Genomic DNA, 20,795 nt, shown 5'->3' with positions numbered 1-20,795 from the left:
GCTGTCAAACACATGTCTGATCATATATCTGCTCAGTCTTCCTTATATCTCGGCTGCTTCCAAAGCGAGAGCTCTTGAATATATATGGCATAATAAATACATTAAGTTGTGCATTCTCTGTGGGCAAAAAAAAAAGAGCAACATATATTTTAGAAAGACTTGAATATGCAAATAAAAAGCTATCTAAGCTATCGGCATAAACTTAATTTGGCTTATTGTTATTGTCGTGATTTGTCTTATTGTTATTGTTGTGGTTGTTATTAAATTTCACTGATTATTATTGTCTTTTACAGGAAAAGTATCTAGAAATATTACAGAATCAAACACAAACTCAATCTGATGTTGATCAATTGCAAGCATATTATCAAGCTGCGGGAGGGAAAAAGAAAAGAAGGATTTATGGTCTTGGAGCGCAAGATAAATCATTTTTTTGGACGAATCTTTGTGCCTCAGCTTCTGGAACTGATGCTTCATCCTTAGTACCATGTACGAATGCTCAAACAATAGCAACATAAAATTTGGATGACTTTATGACACGATTGATCCCTTCACTGACTGATCAAATGCTTCATGTACTTTTTGAGTGTGTACGTGGATTGATTTCTTCAACCTCATCTTAGCCAAACACACTTATGACTCCTGTAACTTCTACTCCAGCTAATGTTGATGGGGCTCATGCATCAGTTTCAGATGAAGATTAATGTGGTTCTCCAATCTCTCTTAGTTAGTTTTGTCGGCTAGATATTATTTTTGTTGCAAATACTTTTAGTTTTTTTGCTTGGAAATTATTGTTGGGGTTGTTTTAAACTTGGTTATGCACTCTGTAGTTTGTTATGTGTTTTGGATCTTATAGAATATTAGTTTCTATGAATTAAGTTAATTTTGCAACTTTATAACATATGTTTGAATAGGATTTGCAATAATAAAATTTATAACACCAGTCTTTAGTTTACTTTTAGTAGTTGTTTAAGGTTGTCATGGGTCTTGTCCCGACCCCTATCTTAAATCAGTAGAGGCTTCATAGATAGATAATTTTAGAGAGTCTCTCGGTATTTATTTACAAATATTTTGCTAAACTATTATTGTTTACATTTAGTATTCTCAGTTAGTTCATACAATAATTGATTTAAATATTTTCTCTTCAGTTATTTAAAACTAAAAATACTTGAGTAAGTCTCCTGCTAAGTAGTCAACAAGACCAAGGGTTCACTTGGGGATCAACAATGATTCTCGAGTGTCGGTCACGTTCAGGTGTAGGCTCGAGACGTTACAGGTAAGAGTACTCTTCAACTTAACAAGGGCCAAATGCCTAGACTTAGGACAAAGTTGGGCAGAGCAAATTTCTTTGTAAGCTTTTTTTTTTCTGTATAATTTATGATGCCTTCTGGATTTTAGGTCATTATATCATCAAGTAATTACAAAAATGTGTTGTATCAAACCCCTTTTTGCTAATGTAACACCACTCAGACATTATCTAGGTAATTGAATAAATAACATTTCTTGTCATTTTTATACTACGGACACAAATAGATACAAATGTGCCCAAGAAAACACTACTCTGTCTACTATGACCAAACATAGAAAATGAAAAATTGCCTACAAGTTGTGATTTGACATAGGACAAACATAATTACCAGAAAAAGTATTTTAGGAAATTCAAACTGCAACTTTTTGAATTTTTTTTTCTTTTCAAAACCACACACTTCTACGTAAGCATATTTTGATAATTTGGCCAAACATGCTAAAAATAAAATAACCGAACAAAAAAAGTCTCAAAATTTAGTCTATCAGTATAAAAGATAAAAGCAATAGCGTATCTCACCGGCTTGAGATTTTCATAAGTCACAAAAAGGGTAACACATCATCCTTCAAACATAATACGTTATCTAAGGTTTAAAATCTCCAATAAAATTAAATAACAACATGAAACTAATTCATCATAATTTTTAATCAGAGCAACCCAATGTTGCTTTGATTTTTGAAACTGTAGAGCTCAAAAGGCTTTGAATATAAACCATTGCCTCCATATGTTGGTCCTGGGAGATTGAATTATTAGCACAAATCAACTTTTGAAAAGCCACTGTCAAGATTGATCCATTTTGTGCATTTCCATTACTGTTCATGTCTGAGGCGAGGCGACCATCAGGACTTATGATGATACCTGAAGGCAAAATGACAACTTTTTCCCCATCGACTCCATTGAGAAATGAAGTGTATGTTGTTGAATCTATTGGTCCATAGATTAAAAAAGCTCCCATTTTATCGATGCTTGACTCTTGAAGAACTAACATGTTGTTCCCTATTGGCATAGGCTACATACACATATAAACAGTTTCAGAAAAAATAGTGTAAGCACTAAAAAGAAATCCGAATTGTGACGGACAATTTTTGACGCTAAACGAAAGCAATTTCATCTTATTAGCTTAGCAACAAGTAAGTGATGAATTTCATAACTAATTCTTGTCCTTTTTATAGTCATATGTATTTATCATAATTAGTTTGTCTACCACTCAAAAGTGAAATTAGACCACAAAAAATGCCTTTTGATTAAGTAATCAAAGATTAAAAAAATAAAGGGGAAAAAAGATGCAAGTTCGAAATTTTGGTATTTTTACATGTGAAAACAAGATGAATCCAAATCATAGGTACTTTTTTTAAAAATTCTTGAGATATAGTAAAGTATCATTATTTGATAATTTAAGAAGAAAATAGCAAACCATAAATAAATAAATATGACAAATACCTGAATGAATGTAATACAATTTTTTGAACAAGTTCCCGTAAGTACTCGATCCCTCTCAGTAACATTATTTCCACCAGATAAAGCATCCCACTAGAAATAAAAAATCAAAATCAAACGATAAACAAAATCATAATTTGATTGTCAAAAATTATTTCATGATCAGAGTATTATAAGACCAAATAATAAAATAAAATTAACTATGCACAGTTAATGCTAAGAGTTAAGCATGTAGATAACTTGAGAGCCTAATTATAGATAAGTAGAATTTATGACTTTATCTTGATGGTTTAAAAAATTATTAACACTAAACTTATTGTACTTTTAATATTATGAGTTAAGATTCTCATATTTATTATTTATTGAAATTTTTGTGAATTTCACATGAAAATCAATACAGGGATTGAAAAAAAGTTAATCTATAAGGGTACTTTGAAGGGTCGTTTGATTAAAAAATAAGTTATATAGGGATTGATAGTACAAAAAATATATTTTATAGGATGTTCGATTTACTACATTAAAAATAATTATATACAGTACAAAGATACATATCGTAAGATCTTTGTTTAACAACAACATTTCGCTATGACATCTAATTTCTTTGGATCCGATGTCAATATCATATTATATTAATATGTTCTTTATAACAACATATCTATTTAGCAACCAAAAATATAAATGAACAAACTGCACTATTATAAATAGGTTTGACACATACCTGACATCTTGTGTTGTTATCTTTGAGGAGATTAAAAATAGTTTCAAATGAAAGAGGAACCCACAGGGAAGTAGCAGCAGTAGCAATGAAGCCTTTCGGTTGGGTAATTTCTTCATTTTTTCTTATAGAAACTCTATCTTCATTATTCAAATGTGATGAAGTTGAAAAACCTAATTTCTCTGTCATGCTTAGAGTTTCACAAAAACTCTTCACCATTCTTTGAGATAGGTTCATCACATTTTTCACCCCTTCTGAAATATCATTAAAAAAGCAAAAATTAATATTAACTTATCAAATTAGGGTGTGTTTAGTGTGACATAAGGAAATTTTTAGAAAATATTTTTTTTTGAAGAAACATTTTGAAAAATATAATGAAGATTGATCCATGATAATAATATTAGCAAATCAGATAGTGTTTAGATGATATGTTCAGGTGTTAAAGATGATAGTAATGTCCTAATGGTTTTGAGGTGTTGATATAATGTTAAAAGTTAAGATAATTTTTAGTGATCATTTTTCCTGCTTCTTTGTTGGAAGATATTTCTGTAGAAAATAATTTATTTTTTATTAAAAAAACACTATCCAAACACATCCCTAAAAAAAATAAAACTTTACGGATATGTTTTGAGTTAAAAATTGTGATAATTGCAAAGAAAAATGTCTTTCACCCAAAGATAAAAGAGGTGATCACTTTTCAGACCTTTTAGAGGGAAAATATTTTCTCTAGTCAAACATCGAAAAATAACTTATTTTTTCAAAAAACAAAATTCACGCCAAACACACTTTTAAAGCTAAAAAAGAACTTTTGAAAGGAAGAAGACGTTTCAAATAAACAAAGAAAAAGGATGGATTCAAACCACATCAAGATTTCCTTTTTTCTAATCAAAGCCGCCTTGAGACGACGATTCATTTTACATAGACTCTTATCTTATCTTATAGATTAATTTTGAAAAGTCATAAATACGTAAAGAATGAGATATAAAACAGAACCTCCTTGGGAATCATCCGTAGTAGCATATGTTACAGGCATTGCAAAATTATATCTCTCAGACATCCTTTGAAGTGTAACAATCCATCTTTCAGCTCCATATGTTTGACGTCCACATAACAAGTCTCTAAAGATATGATTCACCTGACATTTTTCATCTATTTGGACATGTTCAATCCATGCAACCTACAAGACAAAAACTAATCAAGAAAGTATAAAAATAACTTGATCATTGGAAACATTTTTGATAGAAATGTATATTGCGAATTCGTGTTTTTTTAAGTAGTGAATCTTACAAGGTGAGGATTGTTTAATATCATAGAAGAATACAACTATTCATCCTCTCTTGTTTATATTTGAACGTTTGGCGCATCAACAACCTAATATGGATCGGTGTTCAACATTAATTGTTAAATTAAGAATAGTGATAGGCCTGGCAAATCTCATAGAACATGTTATAAAGATGATTATTGAATCTAATGTAATCCCAAAATATAACTCATAAGGTTGTTATCAAGATTGTCCAAGGATATACATAAAGATCAAATGTTCATTTTGTAAACGAATAATGGGGACACTTTAAACAGCCGCGACACACATTCAAAGCTAAATATTTGGAGTGTGAACAACATAACACGAGGATCTGATATTGGATAAGTCAAGAATAAAGATAGGTCTCATTCTTATACCATATTAGGAAATAGACACAACGATATAGGCATCATACGTGTAAACTTCTACCTATGTAATAAATTCCTTGGAAAATAAGCTACATGTAAATAGTGATATTTATCATAGGTTTGAGTTGTGGAAACAACCTCTTATAAAAATGCAAGATAAATATGTGTGCCCTTGTGGTCCGATCCTTTCTTAGAACCCGCGCATAGTAAAATTTTAGTGCACCAACTACCTTTTTATATAAATAGTGATATATTCAGAGAGAGAAAGTGATTCTTACCATACTTTTGCCATCACCTGTATCTTGAATTACACAACCAGAAGGAAACTTCCAAGCATAAGAAGGTGCACAAGTTTTAATCTCTTTGAATAAATCATAAGAAACATCCACCATTATCCATGTTGTTTGATCAAGTTGTTTACAACAACGTATGAAGACAAAATCTCTAGCTTCCACTAGAGGAGATAAAATATGTAACTTTTCATACATCTGTTTTCAAGAATCAGAAAAAAATTAGATCATTTTGTGAAGCAATTTTAATATCTATTTAATTTTTAGGAAAAAAAAATTCAAAGTTGAATTAAAATTTTACTAATTGTATAGAGACTTCTGTATTCCCAGAATCAAGAACATCAACAATCCTAGCTTTTGTGACTATAGTAGGAAACATGTTCATCCATTTGCTCTGCATATATAAAATCAATCAGCATATGATTAATGATTATAAACAATAATAATTATGCCTAAAATTTTTTATTGTTTTTGGGCTCGACTATGTAAATACTCATTGTACATGTTTGTCACTCCATTTAAACTTATCTTAATCAATATTGTATGGGAACAACTTAAAATTAAAATGATATATAGAAAAGTAGCTAAAAATTTGAAGTCATTGGAAAATAACGAATTTGAAATCCATGACGGAAGTGTGTTAGATTTCAAAAAATAATGATAGCAACTTTGGATCTCTCACTTTCTCAAGTTCAAAATCTATGACACTAACATGGTATGTGTCCATGGTATGTTTCCACATCAAAAGAGGTTAGTTTTCAAAACAAAATTAATTAAACACTTTATATTTTCAAAAATCTATCCAAAAGTTGACTAGCACACACACTATTCACTATATAAAACACATGAGAGATACTTATATATATAACACAGCAAGCCTAGGACCCTACTGACACGTTCTAAAGTCGATCAGCCTAAGCCCAAAGTAAACAATATCACTTGTGAATTGAACTGTTATAACATAAAAATGTTTAAGAAACTTACCGGATCACGGAAATTTTTTATCAAATCAATTGCAGTCATTGGCACAACTCCAAAACTCCTTGATGATTCAATTCGAGCAGTTGATGATTTATAAGGTCGATTTGAATTTGGAAATGTTCTATCATAACTCTCACGATGAATAAGCCACCCCTCATCAACTGATGATTTTACCCAAAGTGGTTCATTCACATACACAAGTCCAAGCATTTCATTGATAGCAGGAACAACTATCTCAAAAATAACTGATTTCTCCCCATTATTATCATGATGAAACCCATAATTTTCTTGTTCTAATTGGGATATTATTGGGATATTTTTAATATTTATTGAATGTGCTCGAACATTATTATTGTCATTATTATTTTCTGGATGAAAAGAAGAATTATATCCAATGGGAGAGCCACCTATAGTTTGCCTCAACAAACATTCATCAGACGAATTTGTCAAAGATCCAAGAGTAGAATTTGGTGGTGCCAAAGTTGAATCCATCACAAAAGACTTTTCATGATAACTTGAGATGATATTTGATATTATTCTTTTACGCTGCAGAATAAAAATAATAATTGCTAAGTTAAGTTACGTACTATAATAGACAATTATTTATATTAAACATGATTTTGAGAATGTAAAAATATAAAGTAAATAATTGCTATCTGTGTATATATATGTAACATAAATTCCCTTCATTCAATTAGTTGACTATGAGATGAAGGTGAAATCAAGAGACTCATGAAATCATAAAGATCGAGAACATTGTTTCTCTTGGAAAGAATAAACATTGAAGCAAAAGATTCACATGAAATCATCTTAGCAAGAAAGTCAATTATGACTTTATTCATGGAAACAGAATCACTCACTCATTTCTAAGAATCAAATCTTTTCGATTCTTCTCTTCAATTATTCCAACGACTTCTTCTACTATTATAAAAAGCCAATAGAAGGAGATAAAATATATAACTGAACTTTTAAGCAATCACTATATTTCTTTGAGAATTTGGATTGTACAAGCAAAAATATGACTAAATTCTGGTCCATCTACTGTGGCCTTATGTTGGCATAGGATTAGGGTTATAACATGTACTCAAAAAAAGGAAGAGAGAAATATTATTTGTGAGACTATTGTATCAAAAAAAATTCGAGTGAAAAAAACACTGAGTATAGTCATAGGAAATATACTCCAACTCTGTACAAGAACATATTCAACGAACTAGAAGAGAATACAATTGCAACCAAAGAGGACTAGACTACAATCTATTCAGGATCCCTATTATTATAAAAATATTTGGTGTCAAATTAACTTTTCGTACTTCCATTCTTCCCTGTGGGTTGAACTGCTTTGGATTTATCAGAAGTCAACTACTGGAGTCAATCGACTTAGAAAAGAAAAATAGAAACTCACCCCGTCCCACCCCTCTTGCATTTTTAATAGGTATCAGAGCAAGGTATCACAACTTATTTCCTAACAATAAGTGAGAAACATCCTTCCAAACAAAGTTACTACTGGAGCATTATTTTAAGAAGGAACTTCACAATTTATGCCTCGGTACATCAGCGGGAAACATTTATCTCATTGGAAAGTAAGAATGGAGACATTCAAAAAATCTCTATGATGTGAAAGTGTGGATAATCGCCATGCTTGGAGACAATCCTATTCCTCTTACCAAGAAAGATGAAAAGATAGTAGATGATTGTCAAACATCAACTGAGCTACTAAGTTTAGAAAAATATGTTGATGGTTATTCAAACAAACTCCAAGGCAGGCAGAGAATGTGTTATACAACTCTACCAGTGGTAAGGAATATGAGAAGATATCAGATTGTATGAAAAAATGGGATAAGTTGGAAGTTACATATGAATGTACTAATAAAGTCAAGAAAACAATTGCCAGCCTTCTTGTGTGTGAATATGAATTGTTCCAAATGAAGGAAGGAGAATATGTTGAAAGCATATTTTCTAATCTAAGAAAGATCATTGGGTAAATCAAAGCATCATGTAAAACCTACCCCATGGTGGAACACATAAGAAGAATTTTGAGAATTTTTCCTCCTCAATAACATTCAAAGATTGTCTCCATTGAAAGCATGAATCTCAATACTCTTACATAAGATGAAGTTAGAGGGGATCTCATTGCTTTTAAAAAAGGTTCATCTCAACAAACGAGGGCAAGAAGATAACAAGAAGAAAACAATTACGTTCAAAGTCATTGAAGAAGATAAAGAAGAGAACTTATTAGTGAAGATGAGGTTGATCTAATTACCAGATCAGTCGTGGAATCATTTAGGAGATTAAAAGATATATAGAAGAACTTCTTATGAGAAACCAAGATTAATGATGGTAATTACTATGGTTGTGGAAAGTATAGGCACATTTCTAACGAAGGTCCAGAAGCAAAGAAGAGATACTCCAAGGAATATCAAAGAAACGTATCACTCAGTAGTCGGAGTAATGAAGACAACTTAGAAAATGAGAATGATGAAATGGTCAATGTATGCTTCATGGAAATCAGAGAATCTAGTTAGCTAAGATCTAAAACTTGTAACAATTATGATATATTTGACCTAAATCGAGTGTTTAGTGATTTTAGAGTTATTCAAATAGAAATGAATGACTATGAAATTAAAATTTGAAGTTTTTGAAATAGAAAATGATTTTCTTTTAGAATAAAACCACAATTTGCTAATATAATAACTTAATGACATGTTCAAATCAATTAGTCCCAGTCTACTCATATTAATAAGCCAACTAGTAAATAATCTATTAATTACAAATCTTCCCCAAGTAAAATCTATTATAATAGTGTCACTATGAACAAGACAAACCAGTCAACTGATCTTGAGCTTCCAAATGACAATCCTAGTTATTGAAAGTCGACTCATATGTCAGTCACTAAATAGCCCTTTTCTTAGTCTTGCTATTATTATGAAAAATCTTGTTATAAACATTACAAATGCAGAGTTCGTTTTGCCAATTCTTGCGGATGGGTTTGGAGACTCAAATCTATTTCTACTAGTTTTAAATCTAACCCCAAAGGTCCCTACTCAACTTGGGTACCTAACATAAATAATTACTCTTTATTGAAGGAAGACCACAAGAAGTAAAAAAGGATAATGATATTTTATAGTGCGTGTTCGAATCATATGACAGGCAACAAAAAACCTATTTAAGTTCATTGAGGTGTTAATAGAATGAATAAGTTTTCCGCTCTTATCTTGTTCTTGCTTTATCTTTCCACATTTCTTTCGTGTCGTTGGATTGAGGCTGACTTGTCTTGATGGGAATTGACAAGTGTCATCACATCTATTTTTGAGTCGTGACAATCTTATAAAGCTTTTAGTAAACATACTTTAAATATGCATGGAAGAATCCATTCATGTAGTATACTTGGTTGAGAAGAGTAATAGTACATATGATGATGGGGAAAATTTCCAAAATCATTGTTGCTCCTCCTCTCAAGCTGTTGAAGTAATTCCAAAATTAATGGAGAAGCGAGCTTGACTATCTAAAGAAATTCATAATTAGAGATCTAGCAAAGGAATGAAAATAGGAGATTCAAGCAAAAGTAATGTCAATGTACAAAAAAACATTGATGAAGCTCGAAGTGATAGCCATCTAAGAAGAGCTAGATGAATTTGAGAAAAATCCACTATGGTCAGTGGTTCCTAAGATAGACAAAAACATCAGTAACTGGGACAAAATAGGTATTGGGAAATAGCCTGAATGAAGATGGAGAAGTTGTTCGAATCAAAGCTCGGTTCATGGCTCAAGGATACTCACAACTAAAGGAACTCGACTATATATGATGAAACCTTTGCTCCTGTAGCCTGATTAGAATCCATTTGCATTCTTCTTGCATATGTTTTGTTACAATGGTTTTAAGCTATTTCAAATAGATGTAAGCTAATTGTGTCTACTCTTTTGTTTTCTAGTGCGTTAGTCTATTATATAACTACACCATTTTTTTTATAGAGGTTAGGACTAATGCCTCTCCAGTATTTATCTCTTCCAAGATATATACAACCCAACCTGATATGGAAACCTTTTGGAAAAAAAAATTCAGCCTTTTAAAGATAAAGATACTTAATATTTTTGGGGGGATTTTTCACCTGGTATTAAATAGGAAAAACTACCTAATTACATAAACATTCCTACTATATTTATTAATTCTCCCTAAAGTTTGAAATAATTACGTACTGTCTCACTAATTAATAATTTTGTACCAGATTTCAAGTGAGATACACCTAGATGCATATTTTTGCGACAAGATACACTGAAATAAGGAGAGAGACTAATGAGAACGGGAGGGAGTTTCAACAGAGATTTGTCTATGTATCCTAGATACATGTTAATAACAGTAGATACATGTATCTAGGATACTAGATACGCGAGTGAGCTAGGAGAGTAGCGAACGAGATAGGAGGAAGGCCAATGAGATTTGTCTATATATCCAAATACATGTGAATCCACTTGAATATAGTGTATATAGAAAAATTAGACCTTATTTGACCCCCTATATTCGAGATACATGTATCTGGATGCACCGATACATGTATCCAAAGTCCATAATCTGATAAGATTCATAATATTGCAAACTAGTATGTATCTAAGTAACTAGATGATAAACTATTAAAATTTTTGTAAGTTACCCTATTAAATACCCGTAGCAGGGCCTCCACGAATTCAAATTAGCATCATGTAAGGCCCATTAAATAAAAAGCACTTTCTATCCTGATCGATTCATTACTAAAGCTCGAACCTAACACCTCTGATTAAGGATGAAAGATCTTTTTCATACTATCACAATCCTTGGTGATAGGTATGTGATGCTTAATTCATTCTACTTATAAAATTATGGATTCAGATAAACATATGTTTAAACATTGTGAGTTCTTACAAAGATACGAGGTTTGGATGAAGACAGTGTTATGACGTGGATCCACCCCAGATTTATCTTACCATAATATTTTTTAGGAAGAATATAGATATATAAGTGTAAAACCAACTAAAAGTTCAATAAATGTTAGTTTAAATGGATGTCAATGTAGAACTGACTCCTTAGCACCCCTAATGTTCTACATACCTTAATGCTCGAATTAATCCAATAAGTTCAAATCATGTACATGTGTTTGTCTCTTTTTATGTATAGGTAATTTTTTTCAAGGAAAAAAATTAATTAAAAAGGCAAAAAAATTAATGAGGTTGAATAAAAGGCTTACCTCCTCTCTCAACCTTTGCATGTTTATCTTCAATTTTTCTATATTTCCTGCCCTCTCTTCTTCTCCAATGAGTGGACCATCACATTTTGAGCGCATATTATTTTCCATTGCCTCTTTCATTTCAATAAACTCACGACGGAATTTTTCATTTTCGTTTTGAAAATTCTGGTTGTCTGATCTCTCATTTTTTGTCTGAGGATATATATAAAAAAAAATTAACCACACAAATATAAAGACAAATAAAATCAGATGTTATGAGTTTATTAAATGTATAAAGAGAATGCTATTAATAATTCATAGGATAATATTATTTTTTGCTCCTAAAATTTAGATATTTTTTTATCTTGGTTTTGATATTTGACGAATCACATTTAAATTTCAATCTAATAGAAATGTGTATTTTAGTCCTTTTATGTAAGATGTATTTCGTAAGAACTACTTTCAAAATTCAAATATGAAAGTAACAATACAAGCTTAACATAAATCTAGGTAATTAAGTGGTCGAAAGTTTAATAATTATGCTAATTTTGTTAATATTCACATAAAAGGAATCAAAAGTGCACATTTCAATTAATTGAAGGTATATATACTTAATAATAATTCAATGACCAACAGTGCTATTAATTCTTTTTTTTATTAAAGTGTGTGAAAATTATTTTCTCCCTTCATCTTTGCCTAAAAGTTTAAATTCCTACTCTAATTTTGAACAACATACATTTTCTTCCTCATATATGTTTTGATAGATTAATACTACACAGGTGAAAAAATTTAGACCATAAAAATATATGTTTTGATAGATTAATACTACAAAGGGGAAAAAATTTAGACCATAAAAATATAATCCATCCAACGCGCTCAAATTTGGGCAAATTTGATTAGACATATTTTCGTGGGGGATCGATTTAGTAAAACTCAAGGTAGCATGTTTAAAAGTTGGCTGATATAGACCAAAATATGTAGCTTAAATTGATTCAGAAGATAATTTGTTAAATATCCATTTTTAAAATAAAATAAAATTATTTGAGATGTTAGATATAGTCATAAATAAGAAAAATTATAGTTTGTTCGGTAATTACTCAAATAACAAGAAAATAAGCTAAGAATTGTTTTTTTTTTTTTTTTTTTTTGTTACCGTAAGAAAATTGGGTTATGGTTCATTTTAAGCGCAATTCAGCCCAAATAAACTATAACCAGCTCATTTATTTATTCAAACCATTTTGACTAGCCTGAACTTTATTCAAACCACCCATTTAATAATCTAAGATTTATTTCATCCAACAAAGAATACATAAAAGGAAAAGTATTAGTTCCTAGATGTAAACCCATATTTTCTTTAACTAAATTCTGAAAATCTAATAGAAAGACAAAATGATGACCATTTAGTAATTGCTTGCTAAGTTTTGGAACTTGTTAGAGAATTCATCTATTTCAAATAATTTAACATGATTCTAACATTGGTTTAAATGAGTTGCAGTTCAATCGAATTAGAGGTGGAATGAAAATATTTAAACTTGTTTCATAAAATCCATATATTTATGATGCAAAGGACTTACTTTCAGATCCTTTGATCAATTCAACAAGACGAAAATAAATAATTGATTTAGGAAAACTATACTGAAATTGAAAAGTAAAATAGTCAATAATAGAAATAATTGTATACAGGGAAAAAATTAAAAAGATGAGGAAGTAAATGTACTAATTAGTATTTAAGAAAGAATTTATATATTCTATTTAATTACACTTCCGAAAAATTTAACTAAGTTTATAAAATCTATTTTGGGGCCCAACCCAAGAGATTCACTGGCCTTGCCTTCGATCTGACCCTATTTTAACTAGTAAAATTTAGGCAAATAACATAGTATAAGAAAGAAATTACTTCTTTTCTCTACTCTTTCATTAATTACCAAAAATCCCTTTTTTTAGTGTTTTTCGGATACATAATATAGCAGTGTGGATACTTAATATAGCAGCGTAGATACTTTAATTAATAACGGACGGATACTTAAATTATTAAGTTGTTAGCAGCACGGATACTTAATTAACAGGCGGATGCATAATATAGCAGCGCAGATACTTTAATTAATAACGGACGGATACTTAAATTATTAAGTTGTTAGCATCACGGATACTTAATTAACGGGCGGATGCATAATATAGCAGCGCGGATACTTTAATTAATAACGGCCGGATACTTAAACTAATAAAGTATCCGGTTAAGTTGAATTGGGGGAAAATAAGGGATTTTTGTATTTTAGTAAAAGAGTAGGGAAATATTGAGAATAGGTAAAGAATTGTTGTGTATTTAAGTAATTTTTCCTTTTAACTAATCCTTTATTTTCCTCTAGATTTTTGCAAGATATAATGCAAAAAGAAATATTAGTTCATTATTGTGTGTAAATAACAATAATAATTCATCAATTAAGTATAATTAACTTTATAGTAAAAGGACTAATCAATTACCTTTGTTTGAGTCCTTTTATTTTGAAACCAACCCTTGATCTGATCAGGGTCAAGCCCTGCTTCAATAGCCAGTTGATTTCGCTGGTCCTCATCTGGAAATCGACATTTCTTGAAAAATCTACATTTCAAAATTCACAAAAAGATTTATTGTTATTGACCAAACAACTTTTAAAATAAACTTATAAATTAAAATATATATTTTTATATATCATAAAAAATATGGTGAATTGGTAAGTATATCTCTATCATTAACTAGGCTCTCAAGTTTGAATTGCTGGAACGAAAGTCGTCCTTGGTAGATAACATTTTACCACCAAAATGAGACTTAATTAACAATGTGAATTTGGATTAGTCATAAAGAGGGTATAAGATACTCATCTCGGAACTAAAGATTGGTCATTAATCATTTATCTTTAATAAGATGCCTCATGTTTGTGTTTTGGGACTTGAGTTGTCATCTTTGATCGGGAGCATTTTATCGACGTAAATCTGAATTGGTTGGGTCCTAAATAGAACTTTTCAATGTAGATTAGTTGGGCCCTAAAGTAGAATTTTCTTAATGCAAATCTGAATTAGTGGATCCCTAAATTAAGACTTTTCAATGCAAACCTGAATTAGTTGAGTCCCAAAAATGTATCAAATACCACGAGAAAGTGAATGATATTTTTTGGCTCAAAAAACAAAAGGCATTAAAATTAAAGAAACTCATCCCCTTATGCTAAATGTATGAATGAATTATCAAGAACAACCTAGTGCACATATAAAATATTTATAAACACGGTAGATCAATCATATCGTTAATGAATTTTAATTTTTTCACTCATATCTGTTAGGAAAATAACACCATATCTTTTACAAACAAAATCAAAAAAATAATAATTCAACCTACATGGAGGTTCAATTTTTTTTGTGAATAAAATTGATCTTACGCTTCAAGTTTTTGAGTTGCCTCCACAGAGTGCCTCTGGCCCTGCCCTTTCCTTTTTGATCCTTTTTGGGATATTGATGATTCTCCAACTTGTTTTTTCCCGGAATCTGCCATTTTTTATTGCTAATTTTCTGTTCAATGATACAAAATAACAAAAAAGAACACAAAAAAACCAAGTCTTAATATATGTTTGGTTTATTCTTTACCAATCAATTTATAAATGAAGCAACTAGAACAGAACAAAGAGAAAAGAGATATATAAGAGAGATTTTTACACACCTTTCGATTGAAAGAGACATGTTATAAGTTCATAGTAAGTGATCTATTTAAATAGTAGAAAATTAATTGACTTACCATGTGATAGACACATAGAATCTGATATTGCAATAAAGTAAGAGAGGAATAATAGAGAATATAAAATGTGAACACAAAATAATATCTGTGATCTATTTAATTTTCCTTCAACAAAATATTTGATCAAATATTTGGTCTGTAATTAGTATCTATGGTTTGCTATTTAACTATTATTTATGAAAACCGCATCATACGTTAAATTTCATAAATGGATAAATAATTATAACCTCCCTCAAAGAACCAACATTGCGCTCCCTTGGAGCCAAATTAAGTAAAACTAAGACATTTAGATTTTTTTATAACTGAAAATTCACATCTCTCACCTCTATTTCTACTCAAAATTAAATGACATGCAACTAGATGCACACAAATCATAGTCAAGAAACCCACAACACTTCACATTACAAAACTCAATAGGATAAACACCCATCATAGTACAATTGTACTAAACTTGAACACCAGATAGTCCAAGTCCAAGGCCTCAGACCCACAATCACAATAATTATTAAAAAAGCTGAAGAATCTCAATATAATCACGCAATCACATTAAAAGAAACCAACACGTTTAAATCTATGTTTCAACCATCTAAGAGAATTCTAAGGATCCTACAATGTCAAACCAAAGATAAAGCCAACCTAAACAAAAGTTTTATGGATAAAATTTTAGTCTAAAGTCCTGAAAATGGCCAAAAGGAGAGTAATGATCATACAAGCCTAATAATTCATCCTACATCCTTCCTAATGATCATGCAACTCATTTTATATAGAAACTAACTAAGCTAATTAAAAAAAGGAAAGACCATAACCTACATTATATTGAAGCTAAAGCACACTTAAACCTATAATCATAAGTTTTTCCATTCTGAAGAGCCTCAGAATGCTTCCATGCTATTAAAAATTAGAATATACATGTCAACACGGGACTAACGATATCCATAACAATGTTATGAAATTTAGACAAAAAACGGATAAAAAATTGACCCTCAAATTTCTTCAATGAAATGGAAAACTAACTTCATCATTATGTTCCCCTCAACGTGAATATCACATGCCCCAAAGTTAGACGAAGAAGAAAATTAATTTAGACATCAAATGGTCAAAAATTAAACTTTAAGGAAAATATAAATCAATGGATTTTAGCTTGAAAATGGAATCAAATCGCTAAAATGAAGCTAAAATACGTAATCGAAAGCGATAAGGAAGAACTCTACCGTAAAATAAAGTAAAATGGTGTAGAATTGAGAAAATCCTATCAAGACCAAGCTCTAGCCCACTTTTTCACACTTATGAAAATTGAGATGATGAGAGAGATAGAACACCAGCGATGACCGCAAAAGCGGCAAACTGGTCACTAAAGAGACTCGGCCATGTTAGGAGTCTTTTACTGTTTAGTGCCTGTTTACAATTTAGATTTAGTATTCGGTTAATAAAGTTCATATTGTTATGAGATTAATATATGTTAAGTTGTTTGGGTCATTAGAGTTTGTTGGACTCAGGAAACTTAGATTTAGCCTAAGTTAGTAGTGTAAGGCTACATATACACTAGTTTGTTTCAATAAAATCGATCGATTTTTCCTCTCATATTCTCTCTTTTGTAGTCTTTCCTTCATTCTCAACATTTGGTATTAGAGCCCTATTACGGGGTTAGAAGTTGCGTCTTCGAGGTATTTTTTTCACAGCTCCAACATGACACCAGAGAGTTCCTTTGTCCAACCAGCAGTACCAATGTTTGATGGGTACTATGATCATTGGGCAATGCTCATGGAGAATTTTCTGCGTTCAAAGAAATATTGGGGTATTGTGGAGAATGGGATTCCCGCATCAGCAACAGAAGCTATGATGGATTCATAGCGGAAGAACGTTGATGATCAGAAGTTGAAAGACTTGAAAGCAAAGAGCTATCTGTTTTAGGCATTAGATCGTCCAGTCCTAGTGAGAATTCTAAAAAATAGTACATCAAAGGATATATGAGACTTTATGAAGTAGAAATATGAGGGTAATACACGAGATAAGCGTGCACAATTGCAATCTCTTCACAAAGAGTTTGAAACTCTTCACATGAAGGTTGGGGAAACAATAAATGAATATTCTGCTCGAACTCTCACCATAACTAATAAGTTAAAAGCAAATGGTGAGTGAAAGGGAGATATAGGAGTTGTGAAAAAGATCTTGAGATCCATGACTACCAAGTTTAATTATGTTGTATGTTCCATTGACTATTGATGAACTTCAAAGCAGCCTACTTGTGCATGAACAACGAATGATCCCTTTAATTGAGGATGAACAAGCCTTAAAAATTTCTCATAGAGAACTATATGGTGGAAGGGGTCGAAGCTTTGGAAGAGGAGGTCATGGAAGGGGTAGGGGCAGATTTGACAAGGCTACAGTAGAGTGTTACCACTATCGCAAACTTGGGCATTTTCAATGGGAATTTCCACAAAAGTAAAAATAGGCAAATTATGCAGAAACTCAAGAAGAGATGTTATTGATGGCGTATGTCAATCATGCTGACAAAGAGAATACATGGTATCTTGACTGAGGATGCAACAATCATATGTGCGGAAATAGGGAATACTTCTTCGATTTTGATGGAAGCTTTAAAGATTCGGTGAAGTTGGGTAACAATTTAAGCTTGAGTGTAGTAGGAAAGGGCAATATAAGGCTTCAAGTGAAGGAAACAACACAGGTCATCACAAGTATGTTTTTATGTACCAGATTTAAAAATTAATTTGCTGAGTATTGGCTAACTATAGGAAAAGGGGCTTGCCATTTTGTTTTAACGTGACCAATGTAAGGTTTATCATCTTGACAAAGGTTTAATTATTAAGATAACAATGGCTTAAAATCAGATGTTTGTTGTGCATCTTATATCTCTGCCCATATCATCTGCTTGTTTCAATACCATCACAGAAGACATGGTCCAACTTTGGCCTTGCCGGTATGGACACTTAAGCTTTAAAGGCCTAAAGATTCTTCAGCAAAAAGGGATGGTGCACGGTTTGCCTCAACTTGATTCTTCTTTGAAGCTATGCAAAGACTGTTTAGTGGGAAAGCAACAACGTTATCCATTTCCAAAGAAGAGTAATTGGAGAGCTTCATTGATACTACAACTAATGCATGCTGATATTTGTGGTCCAATCAAGCCCATCTCTAACAGAAAAAAAAGTATTTGCATAATTTCATTGACAACTTTAGCAGAAAATTATGGGTTTATTTTTTGGCTGAAAAGTCTAAAGCCTTTGCTATGTTCAAAAGGTTTAAGACCCATGTTGAAAAAGAGACAAATTCTTTCATTAGGGGTTTTGTACAAAACGGGGAGGAGAATTTAGCTCACATGAATTATCTAATTTTTGTGGTGAGAATGGAATAAAAAGACAATTGACAGCTGCTTGTACGCCGCAATAAAATAGAGTTGCGGAGCGGAATAATAAAACCATTATGAATATGACTCGTAGCATGCTCTCAAAGAAGAAAGTTCCCAAGACTTTCTGGCCCGAAGCAGTAAATTGGATAGTCCATGTCTTGAACCGGAGCCCCACATTGGCAGTAAAAGAAAAGACACCAGATCGAGAAAGCATGAAGTGGAGTTCAACCCTCAGTTGAGTACTTTAGAGTTTTTGGCTGCATTGCTCATGTTCATGTGTCTGATCATACTAGATCAAAGTTAGATAATAAGAGTGTGTGTGTTGTATTTTGCTGGGAATCAGTGAGGAATCAAAAGCTTATAGACTTTATGATCCAATTTCACAAAGGATCATTATAAGCAGGGATGTTGTGTTTGAAAAAGATCGAAGCTGGGATTGGGATAAAAGTCATGAAGAAACATTTGTGTGCGATTTGAAATGGAATAAAGGTGGAAATGAAGCAGTTTCTGTAGCTGTAATACAAGAAGATAATGAATCTAGTTACGAAGAAACAAAGGGTAATTTCCCTTCTGATCCTCTGCCTGCAAACCGTCAATCTTTTGTTGTGTCAAATGGGAGAATTAGGACATAACCAATTTGGATGCGAGACTATGAAACAAGTGAAGGTATCCCTGAAGAAGAAAATGATATGGTTATGTTTACAAAAATTAGTACAGATCCTATTTACTTTGAAGATGCGGTTAGAAATGAGAAGTGGAGAAATGACATTGACGTAGAAATAGAAACAATAGAAAGAAATGACACTTGGGAATTGATGGATTTGCCTGAAGGAGGAAAAAGGATTGGAGTTAAATGGGTTTATATGACTAAATTTGATGAAAATGGAGAAGTAAATAAATATAAGGCTAGGCTTGTAGTGAAGGGGTATGCCCAACAACATGGGATTGACTACACATAAATATTTGCACATGTGGCGCGTATGGAGACAATTTGATTGGTGATTGCACTTGCAGCACTGAGAGGATGACATTTGTACCAGCTAGATGTCAAATCTGCCTTTTTACATGGGGAGCTACATAAAAATATTTTTGTGGAACAACCTTGTGGTTATGAGTAGAAGGGGAATGAGCAGAAGGTGTATAAGCTAAAGAAGACACTTTATAGGCTTAAGCAAGCTTGGTACAGTCGCATAGAGGCCTACTTCATGAAGCAAGGTTTTGACAAATGTGACTATGAGCATACATTGCTCATCAAAACAGAGATAAATGGCAATATATTAAGTGTAAGTTTATATGTTGATGATCTCATTTTTTGCAGAATTTTATAGTTTCATGAAGGATGAATTTGACATGACAGACCTTGGAAAGATGAGATATTTTCTTTGTCTGGAGATTTCTCAAAGATCAGATGAAATATTTATCGGTCAGAAGAAGTATGCATTGGAGATACTGCAAAAGTTTGGAATAGATAAAATCAATTTTGTCCATACTCCAATTGTTCCAGGCTTTAAGCTCACAAAGGATGAGGGTGGAATCAAGGTGGATAAAACTTACTTTAAGCATATTGTGGGCAGCCTCATGTATCTAACATCAACTCGACCAGATATGATGTTTTTCGTGAGTCTTATTAGTAGGTATATAGAGAATCCTACTGACCTTCATTTACATGCAGCAAAAATGGTGTTGAGGTACTTAAAAGGTACAACTGAGTTTAGAATCTTTTATAGAAAGAGAGGAGATGATGAATGTGGACACGTAAATTTTGACGAAACATAAGGTTTTACACTATTTTTATTCCTTAGATATTTCTTCTAGGTCTACTTTAAATATTATATTTTTCATCGTATTTTAGTAAGTTTATTTTAAAAGATTTGAAAACTACAAAAAACTATATATTTTCTTTTCATTTAGATTTAATAAATAAGCCAGTGTTTCTTAGTTATATTTTCGATTAACTATTCAACTTTTCTTATAATTTTCTTTTTAGTAATTTAAAATAGTTAATTAAGATTTTTATATATTACATAATTAATTAAAAATATATATATATATATATATATCCTACACTACCCATTT

At 31.4% G+C, this 20,795-nt stretch overlaps 1 protein-coding gene across 1 annotated transcript; it reads right to left on the bottom strand.

The window, feature by feature from the left end:
- Positions 1-1,946: 1,946 nt before the first annotated feature.
- LOC125809109 (homeobox-leucine zipper protein HDG8-like) lies at positions 1,947-15,115 on the bottom strand. Its single transcript, XM_049488750.1, has 10 exons — positions 15,003-15,115; positions 14,074-14,191; positions 11,614-11,805; positions 6,401-6,943; positions 5,718-5,810; positions 5,405-5,614; positions 4,449-4,632; positions 3,459-3,745; positions 2,738-2,833; positions 1,947-2,312 (listed from the first exon to the last, which is right to left on the bottom strand). Exons 1-10 carry the CDS (start codon positions 15,113-15,115, stop codon positions 1,947-1,949), a joined length of 2,202 nt encoding a protein of 733 aa, XP_049344707.1.
- Between the last annotated feature and the right edge of the window lie 5,680 nt (positions 15,116-20,795).

This window comes from Solanum verrucosum, unplaced genomic scaffold, assembly GCF_900185275.1.
Source record: "Solanum verrucosum unplaced genomic scaffold, falcon-dt-bn FXZP01000248.1, whole genome shotgun sequence".
Taxonomy (NCBI): domain Eukaryota; kingdom Viridiplantae; phylum Streptophyta; class Magnoliopsida; order Solanales; family Solanaceae; genus Solanum; species Solanum verrucosum.
The sequence above is the reverse complement of the archived record's forward strand: the minus strand, read 5'-3'. Positions and strand labels throughout refer to the sequence as shown.